Raw genomic sequence first — 12,752 nt, 5'->3', positions numbered from 1 at the left:
CCTGGGAAGCCTCTGTGGCATACAGCACCCCCCTCCCCCCCCCCCGCCACTGGGCACCTGAGTCCTGGATGTACTGGAAGAGGCCGGTCCGCAGGTCATCCGTGCTGTGTTCCGTCCTGGTGCTGTGAATGTGAGGGGAGGGGGGCGGCTGGTGGCTCTCCGGCTGCTCCCCAGCCACCAGCTGCTCCACACCGCCGCCCTTCTGGAGGTAAGCCTGCAGGTGCTTCTGCATTAGCACCAGGCAGTTCAGATGCTCCTGTCCCCAGAAAATCTGTTGGGGGCAGAAGAGGCCAGCTTATACCCTGCCGGCCATCCCCAGCTCACTCCACACACAGGGGGGCTGGCTGAGCCGACCGGAATCTCTGAGTCAAACATGGTTCTCACATGAACCCTTCCCAGAAGTGAGCTGTGAATACATGAGAAAACCTGGAAAATGTGGGGGATTTCAGGTCTGAGCTTGAGTGGAAGAATTCTGAGGCGGTTTATGTGCAGGAACTGATTAAAGTGCTATGACCTGCCGCAGTTGCCAAAGGAAATGTATGATTATGTATTAAGTGTTAGACCGAGAGATTTTCCCGTTAACGACAGGCAATAAATGCATCCATGCAGCCCATTAAAAGGCTCCGCTCTGGTTTTTAAGTGTGCAATATTCCACTTTGCGGACAGTAAACAAGAAGCTAATCATTGGGGCACACGGCAAGAGAACTGCCTTTTTCTGGAGCCAAGAGGCACGACAGATTAGGCAACACCGAAACAGCAATACCAGTGTGGCTGATACTGCATCTGGGAGCCCTGTTACAACCAGGGAAGGTAAGGTGGGCATGGACCGTCTTCCAATACCTGAAGCAGCCCTCCCTTGAGGTCAAGCAGCAGTTTTGGAGGTCCTGCTTCTGGTCCGGGGCTTCCAACATGGCGACACCACTTAGCTTCCAGGTCGGCGCTACAGCAGAAGGGACCCAGCAGGGGTCGGCTGCGATCTCTCAGGCCCGTTTTCAGCAGCACGTCCTGCAGCTCCCAGCAGGAAGGAGGCTGCCTGCAGAGGATCTGCAACACATAGGTGTCACCATCAGCAGACGCCCCATTGACCCGAGTCACACGACTGACCCGAGCTCTGACTGGAGCATGCAGAGCTGTACATCCTGCAGCCCTCCGGAGGCAGAGGAAACATTATCTAAAGAAAAACCCACTGGGGACTCAACAAGAAACACATTACATACAAAGAGAGGATATTGCTCAATTGAATAACCCATCTATCCATTTTCTGTAACCGCTTATCCTGTTCGGGGCCGTGGGGGGGCCGGAACCCATCCCGGAATCTAGGGGGCGCAAAACAGGGAACGACCCAGGATGCGGCCATTTGAAAATAGATAAAAATCCATCCATCCATCCTCAGGTTGGAAGGAGCCTGTAACCTATCGGCGAAGGCAGAAAATGACACAGGGAACACCCCGGATTACATGCCACCCCATCATAGAGCACACATGCACGCACACACTTACACACCATGGGCCACATCCCCTAACCGTTATGTCCATGTATTCTAGAAAGAAACCTGCACACTTGAAGGACATGCTAATACCAAATACACAGAAAAGGGGGGGGGAGATTTAAACAGCAAATTACCAGGAAGTTTATTAAGCCCCCACCACCACCCTCTGAGCAAAGACTGGATATATGAGAAGGTCATTCATAAATGAGGTAAGCAAGGACAGCACCGAGTCCAAACAGAACAGCGCAGGACCGGGACCTGGAGCCAGGATGGCCGTGCCCTGCGGGGACGGGGACATGGAGACGCCCCTCCGGTCAGGGGCTGTGCGTGCCCCGGACACTCTGCTCTGTGACTGACGCCCCAGGAGACAGGCTGTGAGCAGCATCTGACTCAGGGAGATGGAGCCCTGGTGCTTGGGATCAAACGCTTGTTTTGGTCCCGTCGTTCACATTAACCGAGGACTCTGTCTTGTTTTCATGCTGGACTGGGCTCCATTTCGACAGGGAATCTGTCACAGCTGCTGGGGGCTGATCTGCAGTGCAGGAACATCTTATTCAACACCGAAACTCAGCAATACTACCGTGGGATTTTATTTTTTCCACCTTCTGAAAAATATTTTTCATTTTTTAAAGTATAAATTATCTTGGACATCTCCCTTTCTCATCCTTTTGAGGGACACGCTCCTGGCCCACGGCCCTCTCAGCAGTCTCAGATGTTACCCATAATTCTCTGGCTCTCTCGGCGTCTCCGCAGACAGCAGTTTGCTTAAAGTGAGTTATTCTAACCGCGTGGGTGGAGGCGGGGACTTTGGCTGGGAGAGCACGCGTGAGGAGACACGCGGTCCCCAGACGGGGGACACCGCACTCAGAAGGGACCCGTCGCGGCCGGGGACTGGATGCTGAACAGCTGACCAAGCCAGTGCACGATTTAGGACAGGAGGGAATCGCATCCGAAAATGGGGAGTGCTTAATGGCAGGATGGACTCCTACCATGACTGTAACAGCTTCCCTGGAGAGGCTCCATAATTCCCATAATGCCCCTTGAATCTTCAACTCTATGTTCCGAAACAGAATATAAAAAGAGACAGTCTGTCATGGAAGCTTATGGGAATTTCAGAATGCCAACAAATTATCATGTGGTAAAAATGGGAACGCTGGAATGGGGAGGGGGAAGGTTATTAACTTGGGACTCAAAGCTTGTATTTATGATAAACAAATCTTTAAGTCGAAAGAATATGTAAACACTACCACCCCAGGGTTCTCTCCGCAAACAAGGGCTCCGATGACAAACAGACAGCGGGGGGGGGGGGGGCCTCCAGAATTTCGATTGCTAATCACTAAATATTTCTGCCACATTCGCTGTAATCGAATCTTCTGGCAGAGGACTCCCTTGGTAATCTCAACTGTATTAATGCCTGTTCTTCTCGTATTTTTTTTTTTTGATCGAATAAAAAGACGAACAAGCTGCCTGCCGTTAGGACAGAGGCAGATCAGGCCAGTGGACTGTGAACATGCGGCCCTGGTCAACAGCAAACACTTCTTAAGGACAGACGATTCATTATTCAAATGCACTGCATAGGGTACTTGGATTCCTCCTTCAGAGGTGGCTGTGGAGGGATAATCCAACCATCAGCTTCTTAAAGACTTAATCCAGTTTCACAATCTTGGGCAGAAATCCCAAATGCTTTTTTCCCCACTTTGTCAGGTTCGCCCAGAGTTCAGGTTGGGAGAACCAGGATTTGGTGACTGGATTAAAGCCTTAACTGGGAGAACAGGAGGGGCAAGTAGGTCATGTGACAGGGGAGAATAGGTCACGTGATATTCTCAAAAGGAGCAACTAATTTGCTTTGCTGATGCTATGGTATTTACTTATTTATAGGTTAGACTTTACTGATAAAATACTTAACGTGACACTTTTCACACATTCCTTCAGGAACAGCCAAGCACCCCAAGTTAATCGGATAAAGCAGCACGGCTCACACGCTCACTGTTGGTTCCAGGTCCATTTCCTTAACTACTGTGCCGACCCTTAGCAAAGACATGTGTCGAACCAGGCGAAAGAATGGAACAGTTTTAAACACGCCGCAAACAACAGAACACAAGCCAACTGGCCGCTTTGATCCCGAAGGCCTTTGTCTCCAGTGTCTTCTAACGATCATGCTAATTTGAATACCGCTAACGATCTCCGGTCCTCAACACGAAGCGGGGAGATGGGTAAAGAGGTATGGGGATAAGGCTTTGAGATGTAAAACACAAACTGTCCTCTTCCACACTGGCCTGGGGCAGCTCACGTTGGGCGGGGGGGTAAAATTCAGCTGAAAGTGGACCGTCCCTTAATTACTAACGTTGCTCCATCGGTTTTCTATAAACTATTATTAAAATGTAACAAACATACAAATTGTGAATGCTGCAACTATTGTGCAGTTTCAACACAGGAAATGTCATATTTAAATTTTCCTGTATTTTGAGGGAAAATACAGAGTCATAAAAAGTGCAGATAATTAACTGCTAATTGGACGACGCAAGCCAGGGGACAGGCTCCAATGAGAACCAGAAGACGTGCACACGCCCCTCCAGGAACTGAGGCTGACTTTCCTGCTTTACATCATCCATGCCGATGCAATCAGATCCCCCTAGTTAAGCGACCACACACATCAAATATACTCTCAGCAAACACCTCCCTAGAAGAGTATCACACTGAAGGCAACACACTAGCAATGGTGGACACAGTCGCTACAGAGAAACACGGTCACCCTGTGAATAGCGGTGATGTTTAATCCAGAATGATGCACATTCTAAGCGTTTGATCCCTCACTTACTTCCGTAAGTGAGGAAATGCAACGGGATCGTGTGTCCAGCTGCAATAACTGAGAAAGGGTGTGGAAAATGCCGGAAGTCTCGGTGCCTAGGAGACGGTGCCATATGGAGAACTCATACAGACCCGCCATCGTTCAGATCGCGAACACCTGCCATTTCAGCGGAGCTGGGTTTTGGGTTCGGGCCTCTTTTAATGGGGGGGGCTGAGAACATGAAATGGATCCTGGGGAATCGAGCTCCATCTTTAACAAGCGGGCCAGCATGACAACCGCGCCTAATCCGGCAGAATGGCATCTGAGCTGACTTGGGGGGGTGATTTCTACGCGTGGGCTGGCGAGGTCGCCCAGCTGGCTATGACCCATACATACGCCACCATGCGCTCCGCAGGCAGGTTTACGGTTCAGGGGGTAAGACTCTAAACTGATCTGATCCAAAACACACATCATGTGCTGCTTCTGGTGGAAAAAAAAAGAGACAGAAAGTAGCAAATGGAAAGCAAAGCAATTTGAAATACATCTTTGCTTAATCAGAGTTCAGTTTGATTTAGAGCCTCGGTTTTGCTCTGGCAGGCTCTCTGCGAACCACCTCATAAATAATTCATATCCCCTTAACGAGCTGCAATCAATTAAGGATCCCGACGGTATAAGCTCAGGCAGATCGGCTGCAACAGATATCATCTCCAATGGCTGCTGGTCACGTGTGGTGCTGCTGCTTATGCAGACGGGCTGCGGGGAAACCACTTTGCTGAGGAAGAGGAGGGGGATGAAGGAGAGGCAGCAGTTGATGCTGGAGACATACAGTTGAGACCATAAACGGTGAGGAGGGGGGTTTGAGGCCGTCTGAGGCGAGGCCATCAGAGTGACACGCAGGCTCCTTCAGCGATGCACATGCAGGGTGATGTGGTTTCACCCCAGTGCCCTGCCGAACACAGAAGACTCTCCCAAACTAAAGGTGCTGAGCGATGCCCCCCTACCCTGGGTGACCTGTGACCAGTAGGGCTTACTACTGAAGTCATTTCCGCATCTGTCGCCCTTCCTGCATTGCCATTAAAATATTAATTGTGAATCGTAGCTGGATCCAACTGCGCTGAAACAACAGTAATTCAATCCACCACTGTGCTTTGTGCAAACAAAAAAAAAAAAGCATGTGAAAACGGAATATGTAATTAATGACGGCATTTTCTTTGTTCTATTAACAGAGGGTCTGTTTCTTTATGAACACGCACTAGTAAGTCACGAGCAGAGCAGTGATGTGCCCGGGGAGGGGTCGGCTTCGTCCCCCCCGACAGCCAACGGAGCTTTGGGGAGGTCTCTTGTTTCATGAACCCAGGACCATCTGTTCTCCCCACCTATGTGTGTTTGGCTCTCGCTGAACTGTAAATGCACCTCCACCTTTGGGACCGGCGGGTGGAATTCCTGGGGTTCTACTGCTTTTCATTATCACAAGATACAGTAACACACTTCACTGTCAACCTAATCCCCTTTTACTCCACCTCTTCACTTGCAGAGGTATCGCCATGGCGATGTATAAAGCCCCCAGATGTTGGCCGACTGACGGGGTCCTCACCTCTCTTCGGGCTGGCTTCACACCACTCCTGACAGGGTGTAAGAGGAAACGTGACTGGGAACCGCCGCCACCCCCCCACCATCTGCCCCGGGAATATCCTCCTCTGTATGACCCCCTACTTCCCACGGCCCCTGGGTGTGAACGGGCAGTGGCATCCTCTTCGCCTCACCTGTTCAGTTATAACCCTCACCTGTTCAGTTATAACCCACCCCACTGTATTTCTCTGTTAAAGAGCAGTGAGGAAGCTTATTTTCCTGCCTGAAACAATACGAACAGAGTCTCCCTGTGTCCCTAACAGCAGACACTGCAGGCCCACTGCACACTTCATGACCAGGAGAAATTCTGCTTTTCATTTCTTTAGAGGTTCTGCACGAATTGAGGTTCGCAGCAGGTTTTAACATGTATGCCAACTCTGAACACGCTTCTAGTGAAAGATCACACGGCTTTGATAAACATGGAGAACTGACATGATGCGTTTACAAGCGAGTTCTGACAGTACAGTTTGGTACAAAACTGCTTAACTGTAACCCCGGAGAGACACAGCATCCATCGCAATTACACACAATTTGAAACATAAATAAAAACACATACACAAATATACTTAGCCCTTCCCCCTGCCGAATGAGCTCATAACCCTAACCCTGCAACACCCTGGTGCTCATGATGACACCATTTGTTTTCTGGAACTTAAATAATTTTTTAATCCTCTCTAGGGGGGGAGCTGTTTGCTTCATGCTGGCTCGGTCCCCGATGAACCCGTCTAAGTGCCGCTGGGTCGCCCTACTGACTCGAGCGAGGAAGGACCGGCTCACTGCAGCCCCATTAAGCACTGAGCCGCACCAGCGGAGCCTCTGCAAGCTCTGTTTTTAGTAAACAAAGGAAGAACTCTTAGCGATAAATCTCCCCACGACAGCCATAATCTGAGAAGACCCATAGCTAAAAATAGTCACTTCAAGTACGGGATTCATTTTCATATGAACACACACTCCCCCCCCCTCCCCGCACCCCCCCTCCCCCTTCGCAGTTTTTCCACGTCACCGATGCCGAGAGCCCTGATCTGTGTTTATCAAAGTCAACACATCAGATGGGATGAAAGAAGCGGAGCTGGCGAGGATCAGCACGGTCCGCGATGAATAGCATTTCCTCATAGGGCAGTTATGCAGATCCGGGTAAACAAGTGCAAATCGTTGAGGTTTTAATTAAAATTTTTCACCAATCATTTTATCCAGAGTAACCCTATATAATGACATCTGTGGAACAGATGCACAAAGAGCCCCAGCCTGACTCCATCTCCACCCCCCCACCCCCCCACTCGCCACGGTGTGGACGAATCAAACCAGAGCCCTCAGCATGCGGCCGCGCTGGAGCCCCTCACGTACCATGCCCGGTCGTTTGTGGCCCCCAGTCACCTGTGGCCCCTGGTTGACTGTGGCCCCCGCTGCCCGCTAGGATAGATTCTTTCACTCCTGGCACACAGCGTTACATGTATGTGTGTGTGTGTGTAATGCATCAACTCCGGCTGCTCTTTTTAACAATCAATAGGAATTCCTCACAAATTTGTTGGAACTAAACGCCCACAGCTCCCTCATCAATAAACACACAAACTTAATCCCTGAATTCAGGAATATACCCCTAAGACAGATGGCCGGAGTGCTCTAATCAGAGCGGCTTTTCCTTTATTAATGGAGGGGTCTGTTCCCTCTCCTTCCTGGCCGGCACGCTGGGGGACACTGCATGCAGTTTCCGCGAGGACGGGTCATTCCTCCTTAGTTACGTCGTGGTCACGGGCCAGAACTCATGACAGTGAGGTAACACGGGCCGTTTCCTGTGCTTCGTCAGGAACACTTTGTTCTGGTTTACCGTTGAGACATTTCCCTCTGAGCGAGGTATGAAAGGTCGGATGACAGAAGCTTGGCTTTCCTGCCCTTGTACATAAAACAAACTCTGACTTTTCAGGTCATATTATAGGCCAGGGGTGTCTTGTAGGTAAGAGCATCAGCAGTCACTGCGTACTCGAGATTTAAATAACACTCGCTGCGTGATGCGTGCCGTATGAGCCAAGCCAATCTTATGCTGTGCTGGCTAGAACCAGCATCGGCGGCGAACAGCTGTGCTGGCAGGATATGAGAAGTTCATCAGCACAAGGATGGGATCCACTCACCTGCTGGTTTGGGCCCGTTCCTCAGGGTCAGGCTAGCGGTCAACCCGGATACCGACAGTATCAGGCTTGGCTGAGTCGGGGCGATTTCCGCCTCCAGCACGACCACGATCTGTGCCGTACGGACCAGAGCCCGTTGGAAGGGGGCGAGGGCCGCCATGACTCCTGCCCTCCCTGTCGCGTGCTGCGATCTGGGCATTGTGCCCTCCACGGTGGTTGATGTCCTGCTCGCGGTGGGCTTGGCAGGGGACGGCTGTGGAGGACTGGGGGCTTTTCGGGAGTCGCCGCTGCCTTCCGGAAGGATCTTCTTCAGGAAGGCCTTAGCCTGTTCCAGCCTGGTCAGCGTCGGGTTGACCTTCAATGGGCGTGACAGCTCGATGCTGAGCTCCGCTGTCGATGACAATGACAAGCCATTAACAATTAAGAACCTCTTAACAAGGGCACCACGCTGACTCCAAAGACGATGAACAGAGGTCACTGACAGAGACAGACCAAATATGGGACACGATCCCATCAGGCGTCGCAGAGAGGAATAAGAGGGGAGGCTAAGTGGGGAAGGCACAGCACCAGGAATGGGGTGGCACACTCGGAACTTAAAGGGTTTTCTACACATTTATCTGACTGACACCCCAAGAGGGATGGTCTTCCTCTCACCTGGTTCCTGGAGGAACACCTTCTCCTGGAAGTGGCCCACTTGCTCACTATCACTGTTATTACGGATTGGTAAATGCATGAAACGTAAGAACACCCAACAGTACACTGTTTGTCTCTGCAGTCTAGAACACTTCTAGAACATGCCACTGTTCATATATGGTCGGACACATCTGTCACCTGGGATGCATTTACGGCAGTGGGGCACTTTCCCAACTGTCTGACGGAGGCCGTACAGAAACCCATTGGTGAAAACAGATGAGCGGATCAGCAGGAATAAGCAGAAACGGACTCGAGCTCCTTGCACGGCTTTTCCCCAGGGAGACAGCCGCAGTAGCAACAAACCGTTCGCCACAGCTCAGTGTCTCTGAGCTCCTCCAGCGGCGCCGGGATACATAGAGCGGACGCTTCACATTTTCCCTCATAAATCTGGCCAGTGCAGCCGCAGGGGCCGCCTGCTCTGGGCACGTGCTGCGCTACACGCACCCCCCCCCCCCATCAGGTACTGCAGAGAGGAGATACAAGCACAGGAGGCAGCCAAGGGATTCCAAATGCCAGAAGAAACTCTTCTTCGCTTACCAAGAACTTTTATTTATTCCTCTCTTTCTGTGGGGGGGGGGGGGGGGTTTATCAGCGGGAAGCTTCCCAGCAGCAAAATCAAACCACTCATGTGCAAATTATCTACCGTATGGGAGGAGCAGGCTGGCGACGAGCCCTGGTTCCGTTTACGAGCACCCAGCTCCAGCAAGGGTGGCAGGGGGATTGGGGGGGGGGGGAGAGGCAGCAGAGAATTTTATTACCTTTTTAACCTGTCATCTGACCACCTGCATTCTTTACGCGGCTTCAGGGACACTGACGATACGCCCCAGATAGCAGGGCCCCGCAAATACGGTACGAGATCCACAGATGCACTGCTGCCCTTTTCGGGCTCCTGCCGGACCCTGCAGCTCCTGGGTCTGTTCTGGACTTTGCTGGTGCCTTTTGAAGAGACTGGTGCTCTGGATTGTTTCAGCATCCATCTGGTGCTCACGGTAGGTGGACAGTATTTGAACCAGATTCGTGGGGCAGATGCTATCTACTATAGGTGGTGGAGTAGGAACGCTATAACAAACGGGCACTCTCATGACGAGTCATGCACAATACGCCAGGGCTCTCGACTTCAAAAAATGTGGCGGATGTGTTTTACTCAATCTCTACCATCACCTTGTTTTAATTCCTTCAGATACAGCACAGTGAGAAGCGCGTCAGGCTCCTGGAGAGCGTGGGGGAACTCCCCGACGCCTAGACGAGCTTCCAGACACCATCTGACCGCCTCTGTTCGCCTCCAACGCAGATGGAGCGAAGCACCTTTTTACGACTGTGGAACCACGTCAAGATCCTGTGAGGTGATGTGCGGAAAAAGCGGTAATGATGCACGCAGGATACGAGTGCGCCATGCTGCTGGCTCCCCTCTCAGCCGGCTTTGCCGGAGGATGGAATCAAAGCTCTAAAACAGAAAGGGCCGGTTTTTCAGGAGCTCTACAGGACACAAAGCGCTGACATCTCACCATATACTTCCCAAGGGAAAATGAACGCTCCACAGAATGTGACATCCTGACATGAGGATGTTTGTTAGGCTGCCCATTTTGTCCAAACCTGTTGAAGAATCCCGAAATACCTGGGCATTTCACTAACATTAACTTTGCGCTTTTATTTTTGGCAGAACTAAAGGTAAACGTGATTTAAAGAAAAAAGCTATTAATCAAACGAAGCCTGTGAGATTTCAGGCACCAGTATAAGGCAGTAAACACAGCAGTGGGGGAAGCATTTACATTAGCTTTTTCACAAACACTTTACTGCCACCAAATTACGATTTTCGTCCATCTGCCAATGCCATGCCAAAAAGAAACAGAGGCACTAACCAGAAGAAGCGGCAGAGCTGGGACGGCTTTCACGCGGCTTAAAGGCATCGCTAATTTAAAAAGCGTGCAGCCTGGCTGTCTCCCCGTCTCAGGTGTCGGCCTCTATTAGTCAGTCGGTCTCAGGGGCTACAGATCTGCCTGAGGGGTGTGTGTGCTTTAGGAGTGCCACTGCTCTCATTCGGCCCCCATAATTCTCCCCGTCATCCACCGGGATCCGAGCGCCACGTGTCCAGCTGGGAGGGGTACGCCTAGAAAGGAGAGGGTCTGACAGCCACCTCTGGGACCAACACCGGCTTGAGAATGTATTATAGATTCACACATGGAGCAAAACCAGTGATGAGTCATATGAGTTAAATTAGGGGTATGGACACTTGAGAGGGCCGAGGGCTTCCATGCAGTGCTGACAAGACGTCTCTCCCGCCAATGGCGTGATGGGATCCAGGACCACTTCGACTTAATGGTTACAATTTGTTCTACCTAATCTATCACCTGCTCAACTTCTTGCTCATGAAGGCCTCCATCCCCAGCCCCACCCCAGCCCCCTATCCGCCCCCCAGCCCCACCACCAGAGGTGGCTGTTACTTCTCCATCTCTGACATGTCCACTGTCCTTGGAGAAAATAAGAAGGTGAGGTTCTGGGAGCAGATCCTGATCTATGTTCTAAGACAGTGTTACTCATTCCAGTCCTCGGGTACCCATGATCCATGTTTTTGCTCCCTACTGGGAGCTGGGATGGAGCAAAAAATGTGTACTGTCTATGGGTCCCCAAGGAGTGGATTGGGAAACACTGCTCTAAGGGACCAAAAGCGGTTAGAGGTCAGGGAGAGGAAGCACACTGGCCAGCTGTCAGGACCCTGAACGGCCACGTTCCCCAACACAGCTGACCGTACAGATGTAGGCTGATCTGGTACCCTCAAGGGTGAAGCTTTTGATTGGCCTTGGATCAAATTACAAAGAAGCGCAGCTGAAATTGCGAGCACATTTCTGTAAACACTGCGGACACAATGCGGCCTTGCAGCAGTCTGTTCTGGGTTTGTGCTACGCTGGCAGCGATCAAACAGAAACACCGTCAAATCGAAGGGGGTGCTGTGTTACTCTGAACACCAGCGATGCAGCAGAAGCGGATCGTTTGTTTATTTTATTTTTTTTTTGTTAAGTTTTGTTCCCCATTGCTTCTTAAATTGCGAACATGCACGGCGCTCCGCATCTTGGCCGGGGTGCGAGCCGCGTCGTGGAAACAAACCGGCATGTGCCAGGGCTGCTGGGACGCACGTTTCTCCTGGCTCGGAGATGCACATAAAAACGGCCTCTTCCCCATTCAGGCAGGTGGAGATGCAGCCCGACAGACCTCTGTGTTCCTCCAGAAGCCATGAAAAGAAGAGTCATGGGTTGGGAACCGCGTCTTCAGGGTTAGGGGTGGGGGGGGGGGGGTGGGGGGTGTGCAAGAACACGTGTGGGCCACCCTGAATGTTCCCCTGGATGCTCCCCTCGGCTCAGAAGGCCTGATCCAGTGTGACATGCCAGGTTTCCTTCACCCTTACGTGGCACTCACATCTGCATCAAGATCTTCAGACCCGGTGTCGGGAAACAGAACAGGGCATTGTGGGGGGAAAAGGAAGCTTTGTGGATACAGGGGGGGCTTTGTGTGTCTGCAGCCCTGGGGCCAGAGAACACAACATCCGCAGCAAGGCAACAACTGGGGCGGCGCTGGAGGGGAGCGCAGCCGTGCATATACTCATGCAGACATGCACAGACACAAACCTGCGCACACACAGAATCAGGAATGAAGTCTATAACAAAACACAATTACAAATACACTCACACGCATAGAAAACACTGCTGGGGTGCTGACAGATTAGATCTAAACAGAAAAGTTACATTCAGAGGGGAGCTGAGGGCAAGATGCTCTCTGGCAAGACTGAACACACTTCCATCAGGATTCAGTGCCGAGTTCACAATGCCTCACTGAGGATACGCACTGCATTCCCAAAGGGGCCCCTCACCTTGCCCGCTGAGGAAGTCTCTGATCTGAAGGGACAGCAGGGGAGGGGGGATGCCCGTCTTGCCATCGGCCTCGCCTGCCACGGTCTGCAGCCAGAAGACGCTGTAGTCCAGGGCTTCGGGGAGAGTCTTCCCCATGTCTAGAGAGAGGCACAGATGATGGTGAAGAA

At 51.5% G+C, this 12,752-nt stretch overlaps 1 protein-coding gene across 1 annotated transcript in view; it reads right to left on the bottom strand.

Annotated features, from left to right (window-relative positions):
* The window catches only part of LOC125749095 (intermembrane lipid transfer protein VPS13B-like), a 209,711-nt gene that overhangs the window by 40,561 nt on the left and 156,398 nt on the right, over nt 1-12,752 (bottom strand). The window contains 5 exon segments of the mRNA XM_049025986.1: nt 58-271; nt 841-1,014; nt 1,016-1,044; nt 8,033-8,419; nt 12,585-12,722. Of these exon segments, the coding sequence (XP_048881943.1) occupies nt 58-271; nt 841-1,014; nt 1,016-1,044; nt 8,033-8,419; nt 12,585-12,722 (942 nt within the window).

This window comes from Brienomyrus brachyistius, chromosome 9 (assembly GCF_023856365.1).
Source record: "Brienomyrus brachyistius isolate T26 chromosome 9, BBRACH_0.4, whole genome shotgun sequence".
NCBI classification, from domain to species: Eukaryota; Metazoa; Chordata; class Actinopteri; order Osteoglossiformes; family Mormyridae; genus Brienomyrus; species Brienomyrus brachyistius.
The sequence above is the reverse complement of the archived record's forward strand: the minus strand, read 5'-3'. Positions and strand labels throughout refer to the sequence as shown.